At 34.2% G+C, this 15,597-nt stretch overlaps 2 protein-coding genes across 3 annotated transcripts; one reads left to right on the top strand and one right to left on the bottom strand.

Annotated features, from left to right (window-relative positions):
* Window positions 1-1,077: 1,077 nt before the first annotated feature.
* LOC117913351 (cytochrome P450 71B2-like) lies at window positions 1,078-3,975 on the top strand. The gene is made up of 3 exons (XM_034828290.1): window positions 1,078-1,197; window positions 1,318-1,400; window positions 3,669-3,975. The coding sequence occupies exons 1-3, from the start codon at window positions 1,078-1,080 to the stop codon at window positions 3,973-3,975; spliced, it is 510 nt and encodes a 169-aa protein (XP_034684181.1).
* Window positions 3,976-5,729: 1,754 nt separating this feature from the next.
* Window positions 5,730-12,971, bottom strand: LOC117913449. 2 transcript variants are annotated; one of them, XM_034828430.1, is made up of 8 exons: window positions 12,631-12,971; window positions 11,115-11,492; window positions 8,833-9,312; window positions 8,592-8,741; window positions 7,566-7,697; window positions 7,067-7,114; window positions 6,547-6,983; window positions 5,730-6,419 (listed from the first exon to the last, which is right to left on the bottom strand). In XM_034828430.1, exons 2-8 carry the CDS (start codon window positions 11,485-11,487, stop codon window positions 5,808-5,810), a joined length of 2,232 nt encoding a protein of 743 aa, XP_034684321.1. In that variant the 5' UTR covers window positions 11,488-11,492; window positions 12,631-12,971; the 3' UTR covers window positions 5,730-5,807. The 2 variants fall into 2 exon arrangements, with proteins under 2 accessions (XP_034684321.1, XP_034684322.1); XM_034828431.1 differs by having other exon boundaries at window positions 6,547-6,977.
* Window positions 12,972-15,597: the final 2,626 nt, after the last annotated feature.

The following is a 15,597-nucleotide window of genomic DNA, read 5'->3' as shown; positions in this document are numbered from 1 at the left end:
AAGGTTTCTTGTTGCTGAACACATGAAACTTGTAAAGCCCATTTTCAAGCTTGCCTTGAGCAAGAACCATCTTCGTATGTCGATCCTTCATAAAGAAAGCATTAGAATGAAATTCAATCAAGGCATTATTATATGAGCAGAATTTAGCCACACTAATCAAATTAACTGAGATAAAGGGGACATGAAACACCTTCTTGAGTTGAAAAGAATGTGTATGAGAATGAAAATGTTTAAAGCCAATATTGGAGATGGAGAGATGCTTACCATTACCAATAGTGACTCTATATGTTCCCGTGTATGGTGAAGTACTGGTTAGATTCCCCAAATTCTGAGTCAGATGGTGACTTGCTCCAGAATCCAAATACCAACTCTCATCTGCAAGACTTTTAGAAGAAGAAGCAACCATAGCAGGTATATTGTTTTGATTCCCATTATTCAAAGAAGGAAAAGTAGTAGTCTGACCACCTTGAAAAGAGATATCAAACCTGTGATAACAGATCTGAGCAGTGTGGCCAAACTTACCACATAACTAACATTGAGGTTTCTCACTTGAACTGGAATTTTGCCTTCCACTTTGTCCATTTCTACCTCCACGTCCATGACCTCTATAGGTGTAATTATTGTTATTTGGAGCGTAGCCTTGTCCACGACCTCCATTAAACTTCCTTCCACCACCTCTGTTATTAGAGGAAGAGGCATAATTGGCAGACATTTGTTCAATCGAGCTTTGTTGCTCAAGACGATGCTCACAGGCTAATAGCATACTATGTATAGCTTCAAGAGAGATCTTATCATCTCTAATGTTGATAGCAGTAACAACAACATTGTAGTCGGATCCAAGACCTCCAAGAAGATTCATAACCCGATCTTGTTCTGAGACAGGTTCTCCAATAGCAACTAGATTATCAGCAGCTCCTTTGATCTTCATTATGTAGTATATCATCGACATTGATCCTTTCTTTGTGGATTGTAATTCGAGTCTGAGTTGCATTATCCTAGCTCTTGAAGAAAATGAAAAAAATACTTTCCAAGGCATTCCAAGCAGAGTGAGAAGTATTATGGCCTATGATCTGTGCCATGATACTTGGTGTGAGTGACGAGTACATCCAGCTGAGGATTGTTCGATCTTGTCTCCTCCAAGCAACAAAAACTGGATTGATCACTCCTGGACTCAGATCATTCTCCGGACAGATAGAGGTTCTATCAATGAAATCCTCAAAGCCATTAGCAAAAACGACATTATCAATCTGAGATCTCCACAGGATGTAATTCGTCCGATCAAGTTTTACAGGCAGAGTGTGATTAAGCATCTGATAGGAAGGAATGGATGCCATTGTTGAGCTTTGTCCAGATCCAATCGAACCAGAGAAAGAAGAAGATTATGTCGAAGTAGAGGCCATGTTTGGATCGAGAGAAACAGAAAGAAAGCGAGAAAGAGAAGAAAAATTCACACCTTGAACGTGAACTCTGATACCAAGATAGAAAAGATGAAACTGAAACTCTGCTCTCTTTGTTAGAGAAGTAAGAGAGAGAAATTGAATATATATATTGTTCAAAAAACTCTGTTACAACAAATGGAGACAGGTTGTAATAACAACTGGTACAACTAAAATACAGTTGGTAAAATAACAAACCAATAACAATAAAGCTAACAAATAACAAGTGGGCTTCATCTCGTGAGATCAGTAACTAACTCCTCTTTTCTTGGCTTATCAGATGTTAACAAATTGGTGCCAATTACTTGGGCGCATGGGAGGCTTAGGACATGCAGAATGATGGGATTTTTTTCTAGTTAAGAAAGAAGAAAGATAGAAGGGATTTTGGAACAAATACATTATTTTAAAATATATATTTTTTAAAATATGAGAATTTAAAAAATATTTTCAAATCTACAACACTTTGAAGGAATTCAATTAGAAGCCGTCTTTTAAATAAACAACTTTAATTGAATTTTAAAGTTACCTTATCAAAAGATAAGTTTTAATTGATGACAAAAAGTACTATGGATTTAGAAATATTTTTTGAATTTTCATAATTTTATAAATATGTTTTTTTTTAATTTTAAAAAATCATTTTTTTTTTTGTCAAAATCCTAAAGATCGAATAGGCAGAACAACCAACAAAAGAAACCACAAAAGAAACAATAAATTGAAGGCCATTACTCTTCAAATCGTTGTCCAGCTTTTATAGGAAGGAAAATTTCACACACAACACTCACGACCTCATCTTCAAAACACTACTTACATTCATGGGATTGGTGGTGATTTTGGGGAGGCAAAAATGTGACATCCTACATCAATTAAGAGAAAAAGGCCCTAATACTATATATATTTATAGTAAATTTATCTTAACCATATAAATACGATTTAAAGTTGTGAGAAGCTCTTAAATCCAAAGCGGAAAATAACTACATGAAAGGGAGTGAGTCAATGCTATACATCATGAATTTTCATAATGGTAATCTCAATGTTTATGGGCAATTTTCTCATGCAAAAGGCTTACATGCCATGTTCATACATTGGTAGGTCAATTTGTTTTTCTTAGTGGTTCTTTCACTAACATATAATGTTGGGATTAAGGAGATGTCTACCGTTTATCCTAAAACTTAGATCTCTACTGTCCTAAAATAAAATAAATCATTATGCAAATTAATTTATAAACAACTTATGAGATAGGTGTGAGCATGTGGTGATGCAGTTATTAATGTATAGAAAACTTTTATATCTAACCATAAATTTTTTCACAAATTCACTTCAATCCAATCATGCTACCTGCCTTTTAAATGAAAAACAAAAGAATCACTCCATAGACTAATTGATTTTCAATTTGAGATCTGATATTGTGTCTTAGCATCACTCTTATAGAAAAGCAATGAGACAGTGTGGTAAGAACTTGAAGACCAGGTGACATGCAAGTAACTGCTACTAGCCTGCCAAACTCACCATTTCATTGTTGATGCATGTAGGACCTCTTGTGGGAGAAATTGTGGAGGAAAGCAATTAAGAAATGGAAAACATGAAGAAGTTATAAAGAAGGCCATGGTAGCGTTGGCTAGCTTCTCTGGGGAAGATTTCTTTCAGTTTGGTGGGTGGATACTTGATATGTTCATAGGGGTCCATGCATAGAGGGAGAAGTCATTTCATATTTTTCACCAATTCTACCAAAAGGTGATCGATGACCATCTTGATCTTAACCGTCCCAAACCTGAGCATGAAGATATCGTCCATGTGTTGCTTGGGTTATGAAAGGAACAAACTAATGTTGGGGCTTTTGGAAAAGACCAGATAAAAGGCCATCTTCATGGTAAGAGGCCAAATTATGAAATAATTAATTAGCATAGTTCATTTATGGTTTTAAGCTATTTTCCATACTTCATACACAAGCACTCTTGAATCCAGGAATGCTACTTGAGATCCTATACTATTTTCCTTTGATCCTAACATATTTTATGTTCTTAATGTGTTATCCCATGTTTCAGAACCTATTTCTTGGTACAATATAAGCTACTACTATCACCATTGTGTGGGCACTTACAGAGTTAGCTAAGAACCCTAGAGTAATGAAGGTGGCATAGGCTAAAATTAAAAGTTGTCTTGGAAATAAACTAATGGTAGAAGAAAGTGATCTTGACAAGTTTCAATACTTAAATATAGTGTTCATACTCTCAGGCTACATCCACCATTAGTGATGTTAACTCCTTGGGAAACGGTAACACACTGTAAGATTGGTGGTTATGATGTTTATCTCAAAACAAGGATCCATATCAATGTGTGGGTGATTGGTAAGGATCCCAGGGTTTGGGACAACCTTGAAGAATTCAACCCAGAGAGATTTATGAATAGTGACATCAATTTCAGAGGACAACATTTTGCGTTGGTGCCATTAGGAGCTGGAAGAAGGCTTTATCCGGGCATGAATATGGCAACTATGATCATGGAGCTCACGCTCGCTAATCTTCTCTACTCTTTTGAGTAGAGACTGCCTAGTGGAATGAAAATGGAAGAAATTAGCACAGAAGAGGGAGTTGGTTCTCCTGGTCACAAAAATGAACCTCTTTGCCTTGTTCCCATAAAATATAATTGCCAGTAACAAGCAAAGTGAGGAGTGTTTGCTGAGCTACAATAATAAAATAACTAGGCATAAGTAAATATGAAGAAACGTCTATGAACTTGGTTTAAGTGCTTCAATATGCTTGAGGTGGTTACCCAATCGTTCCTTGTTTTAGCTTATTTGTGTGCAATGTTTTTAGCTTAAAAATAAATGTTTCTCTTACCCAAACTACTCTTCCTGATTTTCAAGTGATCAATCATTAGAACTAATTTTGAATCTTGAAAAGAACATATGTATAATCTCATAAAAAAAAAAAGGGGGAACATATATATATATATATATATATATATATATATATATATAAGGGAAGTGACACAAATCTAGCTTGAGAATCAGTAGTCCAGCCTAAAAATGTTGCCTCAATTTGTGGTTGGTGAAATTCCAATGCTTTCAACAGTATTAACTTACATGGTCTGAATGTCAGTCATATGCTCTAGCAAGTTAGGCAGTATCTCAAAAAAAGAAACATTACAACCAAAAATTAGGGTTGGATCAGAGAAAGAGGGAAAAAGAAAGAGAGAGAGAGATAGAGAGGACCAGCTATGAAACTGTAAGACTTCAACCATGAGCATTGCAACAAATTGCAGCTAAATACATATGACCATGGCATTTGAGTCCTATACAAACAAAATGATAAAGTAGCTAAAAGTAGCATTTTCATGCCACATCAAGCATGGATCTTAAACCAAATAGGCAAGAAGAAAATCATTTTGGGTAGTGGAAATGCTTCACCAACAAATCAAAGCATAAAATATACTTTATTTCAAAAGCCTCCTTCATATTTATTCATCTTGGCTACAACCAGGATTTCTAATTTGTCCGTTCTTGTCAATTACATTTAACAGGCACAAGAAAATATATTTCTTAAAACAGGCAAAGGGTATATGAAAGCCTGGAATTTCAGGCTCCAGCCTACCCAGGCCAATCTGTTTTATGACCACACTTTCCTACAAATATTGGTTTCCACTCATGGAAATAGTTCTTTTCAATACTATCACTAAGCTAAAACAAGCAGGACAAGACGATGCAACTGAAATCACATTTCAGAAAAAAAAAATTGCTAAGAGAAAGAAATTCCCAAAACACAACCAAAAAAAACTCACACCTGATGTGTTGAGCTGCCCTTGATGAATATGCCAGCTTGGGATTTGGATTCCTGAAAATTAAGTTAGACTAAAAATAAATTCCCAAAACTTTAACATGAGAGAAATCCTGAATTGATCCATCATCAATAGCATTGGTGACACTTCACATTGAAGGCACTTCTAATACTTTAATTAGCAGTTCCCAGATCCACTGAAAGTACACCCTTTATGCCCTTCTATTTTGAGGAAAATAAGCCTACTTGGTGTCAAACTGGAAAAATGATGAGAATCCACAAATACTTTCCAGGAAGGTCTACATGTTATCTTATCAAGTTTCAAAGACTGGACAAAGGGAAAATACAGTTTTCTTGCTCAATTTACAAGAATGAAGACTTTCAAGTGTCACACCAAAAGATGACATCATCCAATGATGCCCTTTTTTTCTTGTGAGTCATACCATAGTTAACTAAGAACTTGAGCGCAAGTAAATAAACATATGAAATAGAAGAAATACATGTCATTAGATGTTCCTCCTAGTACCAATATTTTTATGAACAATAGTCACTTTAGCAGGCCAAGCAACTGTTACAACAAGCAAAACAACAAAAGTATTTAGTATGGACGTTTTGTTGGCTTGTCAAATATGCTACGTCCATACGTACAAGAAACAATCTCAACAATGAGAGGAAATTGCAATAAAGCAAAAAATGTAATTGGAATGCAAGCAAGAGCAATTATTGGAAATGAAATCCAAGATAACTCCTGACAAAGAACGACAAAAATGGCTGAGCCAAAGGCTACCATCATGCTTACTATAGAGATGAAAAGTGAGGAAAGACCAATGATCAATTTGATGGGCAAGGATTTGAGGAAATCTTCTGCTGCATAGCGTGATGTGAGGATTCCTAAAAACATTAGTACAGAGGTGGAGGAAGAGAATAATGATAATGCATCAGATGCTATAAAAACCATAAAAGCTTTGCTCTTTATAAACACAGGGATGCCCGTTTCGTTTTTGGTCCCACCAGGAAGTGTAAAAGCTGTTGTAAACATGAGGGCAGCAATGAGAGTGGCCACAACCATGCATGAAGCTGCAGTGCTTTTCATCCAACTTTCTCCTTGTTTCACCAATTCAGCGTGTTCCTCAATAAAGACATGAATAGGTGTTTTATGATATTCATTGAATTCTTCTTTATACTTTGCCTGTACCATGCTCTCCACTTCCTAGAAGAATCACAAAAAAAAAAGAAAAAAAGAAAAAAAAAGAAGTTATTACATGAGATAGAAAGAAAAACATCACTTGCAACAGGAATATTTTGCAACTAGAAAAACTTGAGATAGCTAGAATCACCTTGAACCACTGAAGCTCCCTTTGCATCTGCAGAGCTGCACCTGAGACACGATCAAGCTGAGAGGGAGGAGATAACTTGCCAGCTAGATGCAAAATGTTGTTATGAAAGATATCATGCCGTCGTGCTATTACATTCTTCTTTATACCCAAGCCATAAACTAGGCTAAAGATCTTTTCTTGGCGTAATACAACTGCATGTGAAAACATTGTTCTACCCTTTACACCTTTCCTCCATATTGATTCAGGATCATGTTTGATCAGTGCGACAATGAACTCAATAATTCCATGCTTGATGGCATCATAGATTGCTTGATTTATGCCAAACATCTCTAGTTGGGAGCTAGTCAAATATGGTATTTCCTCAAAAATGCAATCAAGGAGTTGAGAAGATCCAACATGTGTCCATTTTGCTTCATATATATGCTTTAGATCTGGAACTGTGACCAAAATAAAGTAAACATTCATAGTAAAGATCAATGCTCTTGTTGAACAAAAAAAGATTAGATGTAGGTTTCCATACCGAAGCGTAGTAAGAGCTTCCAAATCAGTCCACGCCATCGTCTGGGCACCGCAATAACAAGTGTATCCAGCTTAAAGTTGTTTATAATGTTTAGAGTGGACACATGTTCAATGAATATGCAGTTATGGTTTCCAAATTCATATCACAAAAATACAATTTTACTATATATTAAGGCAAAGAATCAAGGACATGGCTACTTATTTGGGGAAGAAAAACAGGGAAAAAAAAAAAAAAGCATGATTGGCATCTAACTGACAACCTAGGTTTTGCCCTTTCACATTTGGAAATGAACAAAAACCATTGTTTTCTTTTCTTTTCTTTTTCTTTTCCCTCTCTTGAAATGCAAAACATGCACAACCAAGTTACTACCCTAAAGAATGGCTTGGTATATATTCAACGGTTACATACTTTATTATGATAAATATGGCTGGCCAATGGATGGAATAGCTCAAAATCCAAGAGAGAGAGAGAGAAAGAGAGAGAGAGAGATTTAGCATACCATGAACAATTATATGGTCTCCAAGATGATGGTCTTGTTGGGAGTTTTCAGGGTTCTCTTCATCAGCTGGCAATTGATCAAGCTGTTCATGGTCTTCAGCAATAGGGCCATCAAATGGTCGTACATATATAACTTGCAGGAGATGAAGTTTCAATCAATTATAATTTCTATGCCAAAAAAAAAAAAAAAAAAATCCTACTAATCTATGAACTTTAAATGTTTCTCTTCATGTTTGCACACTCATTGGCCAGAATGTTTAAGAAGTTACATTTTCCTTGTTTTAAAGGGAAAAGTTATACAAGTCAGCTAGGAAAGTCGCATCACAAGAATTACAACAAAAACCTACTGCATCAATAGGCTCTAGCTAAAAATGAAATCCTAGTCTCATTATTCTAGATAGATTGCCTAGTGTAGTTCATTGATGGTTATGAGAACAATTCTTACTCACAAAATAGAGTCGCCAAACCTGTCTGATCACCTTCCCTATTCCAACACAAAAGTAAATAGAGGCACCACTTTTCAGAAATAATGAGACAACTGAGACCATATTTAAAAGGAAAAGAGAAGTGATGATCATCTCATTTCTATAGAAATTTCAGATAGCCTTTTTGGTCTCTGAATGCTGCATAACAGGAAACTTTTGTCATTATTCAAAATTTGAAGATGTCAGTGGCAATGCTTAATGGTCAAATCCCAAGCAATCAAAATGATGTAAGATCCAATATTTTTGGTATTGCTATTGTAAATTTTACACAAGACATGATTCAGGAGTCAGACAAAATTATGTTCTATTCTTATCAACTGATGTGATAAGTAACCACCAAGGGAAAAATCAGGGTCTCTTAAAAACAGGGTCTTTACTCCCTTGAAATTAGGAGGAATGATGGCCATTCACACACACCAGCACTTGTTTACTTTTGGGTGGTCCATATCTGTCCATATAATTGGACGGACATGTTAAATGGTTTGCAAGATAATGGAGATAAACCATTTCAAGTGGGTGATGATTTACAATGAAGTACTTACATGAGTAGATCCATCGTTCCCAAAACAAAAGATTACTTCCACTTAGGAACGCTGATGGTTTTCGAGCCAACATTCTCACAGTATAGTTGCCATAATAATCTTTGGTAAAACTGAGGTGTCGATAATGTTTCAGCAGATGTAAAGCAATATCTGTGCAGTAAACAATAAAAGTTAGGGCCATATAAAATGATCATGTCTGAAAGAGGGAATTAAATGCATATACATGTAAATATGTGCTCACCATATATGTTAGCAGAGACCAGAAAATTAAGTAGTGTGGCACCATTTGTGCCTTTTTCTGGGCTTAGCTCTTCAATTGGAGTCACACTGTAAAGATAACGTACCATATCTTTTTGGTCGTAAAAAGAAGCCACTATAACAGGGATTTGGCCATGTTCATTTCCAACACAGACTGCACTGGGATATTGTTCCACTATGGCTTTTGCCATCTTTGTCACTCCACTGATTGCAGCAGTTGTAAGGGCTGTCTCACCAAGTCCACTTCTCAATTCTAAGTCTTTTAGGGTCATCAACTTCACTAACTCCTTCACAATATGTGCATGCCCAGCCAAAATAGCAACATGCAGAGCTGTCTCATTTGTAGGTGAAATACTTGCTCTCACAGCATCAGGGTCATGATCAAGAAATGCTTTTGTAGTCACCCAATCACCATCATCCACAGCCTTGAATAAGCACTCATACCGGCGGAAGTTCCGTGTCCCTGCAAGATTTTGTTGTTTTAGGATGATTTGATTCCCTCATCCTTTTTTTTCTCCTCTTTATCAGTGATAAATTTATTGATTATTTATTCTCATTAACAACAGATTCACCCAATTTTTGCCACATCTGTTTTATACTGTAATAAATTTTTTAATTGGATTTGCATAAACACACAGGATGGAGCTAACAGAAGTAACAAAAAAGCTAAAGTGGATTAACTATGCTTTATTTACTACAATAAATAAGTGAAATTGTGAATAATATACAAACATCATTTTCAGACTGGTCGATCCTCAAAGTTTTAACTTAAAATACAGTAAGATGTGGTGATTAATTCAAATGGAATCTAGAAAAAGGATTTTAATCTAGATGTGCTAATAACTTGCAAGGCAGTTTTCTATGTTAAATGCTACTGACAAGGACAAAGGAGATCTTAGTTTCTATTACCAAGGCAAAAACTAGAATTTAAATCTTTTTTTTCTTTTTCTCTTGGTAACTTGAAGTTACAAGCTTGATCTAGTAAAGGGAAACCATCAAATAAGTGTCAAATCAAGCTAAATTCTTTCATTTAACTAAATAACATATATGCATTGGAAGGCTATGCTTGTACTAGGATGGTGGACTGTGTGCTCATAAATTATGTGAAACACTCATACCAAACAGCAGTGGATATTGCTGTGATGCAACAACAAATAGTCACTCTCATGGATATCATATCAAACCAAATACATGCACTCTTCTCCAGAAGAGAATTTAATGAAGCATTTTTATGACTGTTGAAATCATATTAAAACCTTGCAACATTTTAAGGTTGGTGTTCTTCAATGTTCCACCAATTTATCAACAAGCTCCCTCTTAAGAATTTTGTTTCTTTTTTGAAGATTAACTCCGAAGCATTGGTCTTGTCATCTTTTTATGTACTTTTTCATCTTATCCTCTAATCTCTCCTTTAGAATGGGTTCAATAACACCATCAGTTCATCATTTCTTCAAAAGTGTACGGTTTTCACCAATTATCTTTTATAAGTAAATAAATAATAATTGAGAAAAAGTATTGCATGTACAGAGAAATAATACATAAAAAAGGATGAGACAAGCTTTCTTACACATCTCTTAGGTATTACAACTTAGCTTATTCATCCATTTTGCACTCATATCATTAGTGCTTATATAACTAAATTTTCAAGAAAATTTGAATGGTCAAACAAACTAAACGGAACTCCTCATGTGAAAAATTCAATTTTTTTTTTTTTTTTTTCATGAAAGCGCCAGGACAGATGAGTCTTCATACTAAGGGATAATGATGAACACTTTGGTCAAGTTGACACTACTGCTTTGATAGAAGATAATCTCTACTTTCCAAATTTAAAGTGCGAAAATGTCACATAGCAATATCAATCTTGTCAACTTGTATAGGTTAGTAATAGAATTCAGGATTATGTACACTGCTACCAGTCCTAAATTTTCCTCAGAAAGACATCAACAAGACTTTTGCATTGGGACTTATTGAAAGCCTTCGTGGGCCATAATTGAATCATTCTGTTAATTGAACATTTTTTGAAGGGTACACACTTCATCACATTTCACTAACTTATAATGCCTACTAAATGACCTCTTAAGGGACCATAAACAATAGGGCAACCCATGTTACTTAAATTATGAATCATTCATCTAAACCATTTCTCTAAATCATGAACATTTGCTTGATGTTCAAAGTTAATTTTGATTATTCAGATATCAGGTCCTGATTTTAAAAAATACATAAACAAATAAGGAAAAAAATGCTATTGTTATGGAGACTTACCTTGGATGTGGATTGAACGTTCAACTTGTGGTGAGCGTTGTGTTCGATGATGGCGCAATTCAACCAAGTGATCCCAAGCAAATTTAGCTGAATCAGTTTCCCTAATAGTAACAAGTGCATCTGCTCCGCATGACATTTGTATTGCATGTAAAGCGATTGCATTCTTCTTTCTCCAAGTCTGAAACGCCTCAGTTTCTTCATGTTTAGCAATGAAGCCAGTAAGTTTTTCAGGCTTAGGGTCCACGCCAGAGACAACATCCCAAAGACCTTGCCCGATTAAATAGCTTTGCAGGCATGCTTTCCAGTTCTCATAATTATCTTCAGTAAGTTCTTCAGGAACAACCCCCATTGATACCAAACTTTTTGCCCCCATCCTGACTATAGAAACCAACAGTTACAAATGATTGGTTGGATATTTTCAGATAAAATGTAAAAGGGAGAAAAATAAATGGAAAATAATCACTTTTCTAACTTATATTTGGAGGATTTATGATTAGGAAGGCACCACAACTCAATTCCCTTCATTTTCATCCCTCTTTTTAATTTCAAGGGGAGGGAAAAATCCATTTGCGCTGTAGTACCATATTACTATATTTTGAAAATTATGCTTCCCATGTCATTGTTGTGGGATAAATAAATTTCTTCTCCTCCTCAGAAAACCAATGGCCACCACGTTAAGTTTAAAAATAAAGTATTTAAAAGGGAGAGGAGATAATGAATCCCCTTAACAATATAACTACCAGATCAGCTGAGAGGAAATGAATGAGTGAATAAATCCTAATACTCAACAAATCCTTCTACGAGAGACTATATTTTATAGCATGTGTCAATGTACCTTAACTACCATATAAGAAATGGGAAGAATATGTAGTCATTTACTTTACAAAGTACTGGACTAAAAGCCTAGAAAGTTTTAGCAACTGCATCTGAATATAAGAATCTTAACATGGAAGATGGATGATAAAATTAGGGGCTCCATCATATCTGACCAATTGGCATCTCATAACAAACTGTCTGAGGCTCTGAGGGTTAATAAGAGAAGTACACTTCATTGCACAATATGATGATGGCAACCCAATACTATCAACAGTTACCTCAAAATGAGCCTTAGCTCACTCCATTTTCCGAACAAGAGAGCCAACAAATGAAGCAAGAGGACTAAATCTTCTATATAATCTCTTTTGGTAAAATACAGTAAAGCAATGAAACAAGGACTGCATGGGGCCCTTGTCCTGGGCATATGCCCACACTAATATCCACTAGCCCACACCTATTTTTTCACACAATTCTATATAGCCTATGGAAAATTAGCTACAAAAGCCTTCTCATTGTCATTATCCCCTTCTATCCATCTGCATATTTGATATTGGATAAGTGAAGAAGGCTATTTCAAGCTTTGGAAGGCACAAGTAAGAAAGCAAATTTCCAACAATTTTCGTTATCTATCTTTATAAATTCCCTACCAAGGCAGTATTCCTAAAGCCTATGACATTATCACATGAAAAATTACACTTACTCCCTTAAGTTTCAGACATGGTTCCCGTTACAGCCTATCCAACTGGATTTTTCTCTGAGAGCCAGAGAATCCTTATTGAGATACACAGAGGATTTTTCCTATTTCACATCTCCACCTTCCACAATTACCACAACCTTCTTCTTCGATCCCACTGAACCCAGACGAACCCATCTTCATCTTTGCCTTTCTGCAACGGCCCATTACTACCAACAATGACCACCCTCATCATTATCTCGCCTTGACCAAAAAAACCCACCTTCTGCTTCTTGGGATATCCACCCACATACCCCGGCGGCCATCTGCCTTCGACGGACGGAACCACCGAAACTCACCGGCGGCCGTTCCTTTTATTTTTCTCTCCTTTTCAAAATTCACGGTATTTAAAGTTTCCGGTGAAGAGACACCATTTGAAAGCCTCAAGGGTTTTTTTTTTATTTTTTTTTCAACCCCTTTGGAAATATTTTTTTAAAATAGATTAAAAAAAAGACATTTTAAAAAAAATCTAAGAGCGATTTCTAAAACTTATTTTTAAAATCTATTTCTTTTTTTTCTTTAATTTAAAAATTAGTTTCAGAAAACATAATTAAACGGACTCATATTTTCCTTTTATTTCTAAAAATAGATAAAAAACAACTCTTGTTTTTTTCTAAAATTATTATCTATTTTACTTTATTTTTAAAAATTATTTTTAAAAAACAATATTAAAATAATGTTAAAAAATTTTAAAAATATTTTTTTGTTTTTTAAAAAAGAAAACTGTTTTTAAATTACACCACCAAAACATACCGTAAGATATTTAAAAATATTCTTCATGTTTTATGTATTTCTTGAGATGCTCTTACAAACATCTTAAAATTATTTTAAAATACAACTCATTTCAAAAATAAATTCTTAATTAATTGTTTTCAACAAAATAAATTCATTAAAGAAACCAAAAAAAAAATATATTATTTTCCAAAACTTTTCTCAAGCTAAGAACTTTGCTTTTAGTGTCAATTTCACAATTTGAAAGGAGTTTATTTTATTTTATTTTATTTTAATATAAGATAAACGGTTAATAAATAATAATTCCTACATTCAAAATAAGTAAATAAATAACATAGAAGGTAAATTTAATTTAGAATAAATGGAGCAAGGCAGCTAGCCACTTACTTGGGTTATTTCTGAATCAAGTTGTACCACCAACCCTTTAGTGAGTAGTGACTTAGAATTTTGTAAGATGCATGTGCATATATAGATGCATAAAGGTTAGGGTCTAAATGCTTCAATGTGGTAGTGGGGATGAGTTTGCTTTTCACTTTTCGCACCATGAGCCACTCTTCTTTGACTTCGATTTCGATTTCGTACAGATATTTTCCTAAGTTGATGTAAGATATTATTTTTTATAGAAGTCAACCTTGTGCGACACGTGTTAGAAAGAAATCATGTTGTGTGTCTGATCATTCCAATTAAATTACTAGGAATTACCTTGGGGTTGGTAAGAGTTTTAGAATACTCTACATGAATATCGCCAAACATAACCTTTCATTAATTTATTCGAACTCTTAGAAAAACGGTGGAGTTTCGTGGCTCACCTGAGCCTCTAGATGGTGAAAAGACGATAAAACCATTATAAAATAATACTTTTAATTTATTGATAAATGAATAATGTATTAATTTATAAAAAGATTGTGTTTATGTTATATAATATTTATACATGTATGACTTATCAATCTAAATATATAAAAAGTTATGAGACTTTAAAAATAATATATGATTATTAATTACAAAAGATAAAAAAAAACTTATAAAAAGGAATAAATATGATATTAAAATTTAATGTTCTAAAAATATTATTCTTTATTGGGTTTAGGTAGTGTTTGTTTTTTTAGTTAAATAAAAAAAGTAAAATATTTGACTTTTTTATTCAAGTAAAAGTACTTTATTGATATTAACCAACATAATTAAAGTGAACTTGTTATTAATAAGTTTAATTAATTATGTTGGTTGAAGTCAATGAGTTATTTTTACCTAAAGTAAAATATTTTACCTTTTTTTATTCAGCCAAAAAACAAAACACCATCGTATCAAAGATATCGATTTAGTATATAGGCTCAAGTTGAAACCAAAAAATTTATTATTTAAGGTTATTCGTTTGTCAAATATTTATTTATCGAGGTTTTATTGTAATAAGTTTTATTATAAATATCCATCAAATATCTTGATCGATGAAAATGTTGATGAAATTTATGTCATTAAATGAAGATACAAATAAATTGAATGAAATATAAAGATATAAATAAATGAAATTTAAGTATAAAAGCATGAATTCGAAGATACACGCATAGCACCGTTGATTAGTAGTACATTTTTTTTTTTTGGGTACATTTTTTATACCTATTGAACCAAAATCGTGTTTTTGAATTTTGTGATTGAAAGATATTTTTAATAGAAGCCATTAATAAGATAGAATAATGGTGGTGACGTGGGTAGGTGACGATGGAAGCATGGTGGTGTCCTAAATCAGATATCCACTTAGCAAAGTCGTGTTTGTTTGTTTCTTTATAAAGATGAGTGAAATTTGAATACATTGGACCCAATAACCACTTCAAATTTTGGCCCATAATTTAGAAATTATGTACAAGTGAAAACAACATTGGTTGGAGCTGTTTGCCTGTAATTGTAGGATTGGAAATTGACAAAGAAAGTCAAAAGTTTCCCACAAATTCACAGCATCCAAACACGACTAAAATCCATTAAAAACCGTGTTCACGGCACGTTCCAAAGTGATATGACGACTCATACGAGTAGGTTGGAATCATGGACATTGCGGAAGGTGGAAGGTGGAAAATGGATAGTGGATAGTGTATAGTGGCTTTCTCTAAAAGCAAACACTAGGAAGCAACATGGCTCGGAATGAAATTCCTCGAGTCCATGCTCATTCTCTTTCCAAACCATAATGCCAATTCTAACGTACCCAAAAGGAAT

This window comes from Vitis riparia, chromosome 4 (genome assembly GCF_004353265.1).
Source record: "Vitis riparia cultivar Riparia Gloire de Montpellier isolate 1030 chromosome 4, EGFV_Vit.rip_1.0, whole genome shotgun sequence".
NCBI classification, from domain to species: Eukaryota; Viridiplantae; Streptophyta; class Magnoliopsida; order Vitales; family Vitaceae; genus Vitis; species Vitis riparia.
The sequence above is the reverse complement of the archived record's forward strand: the minus strand, read 5'-3'. Positions and strand labels throughout refer to the sequence as shown.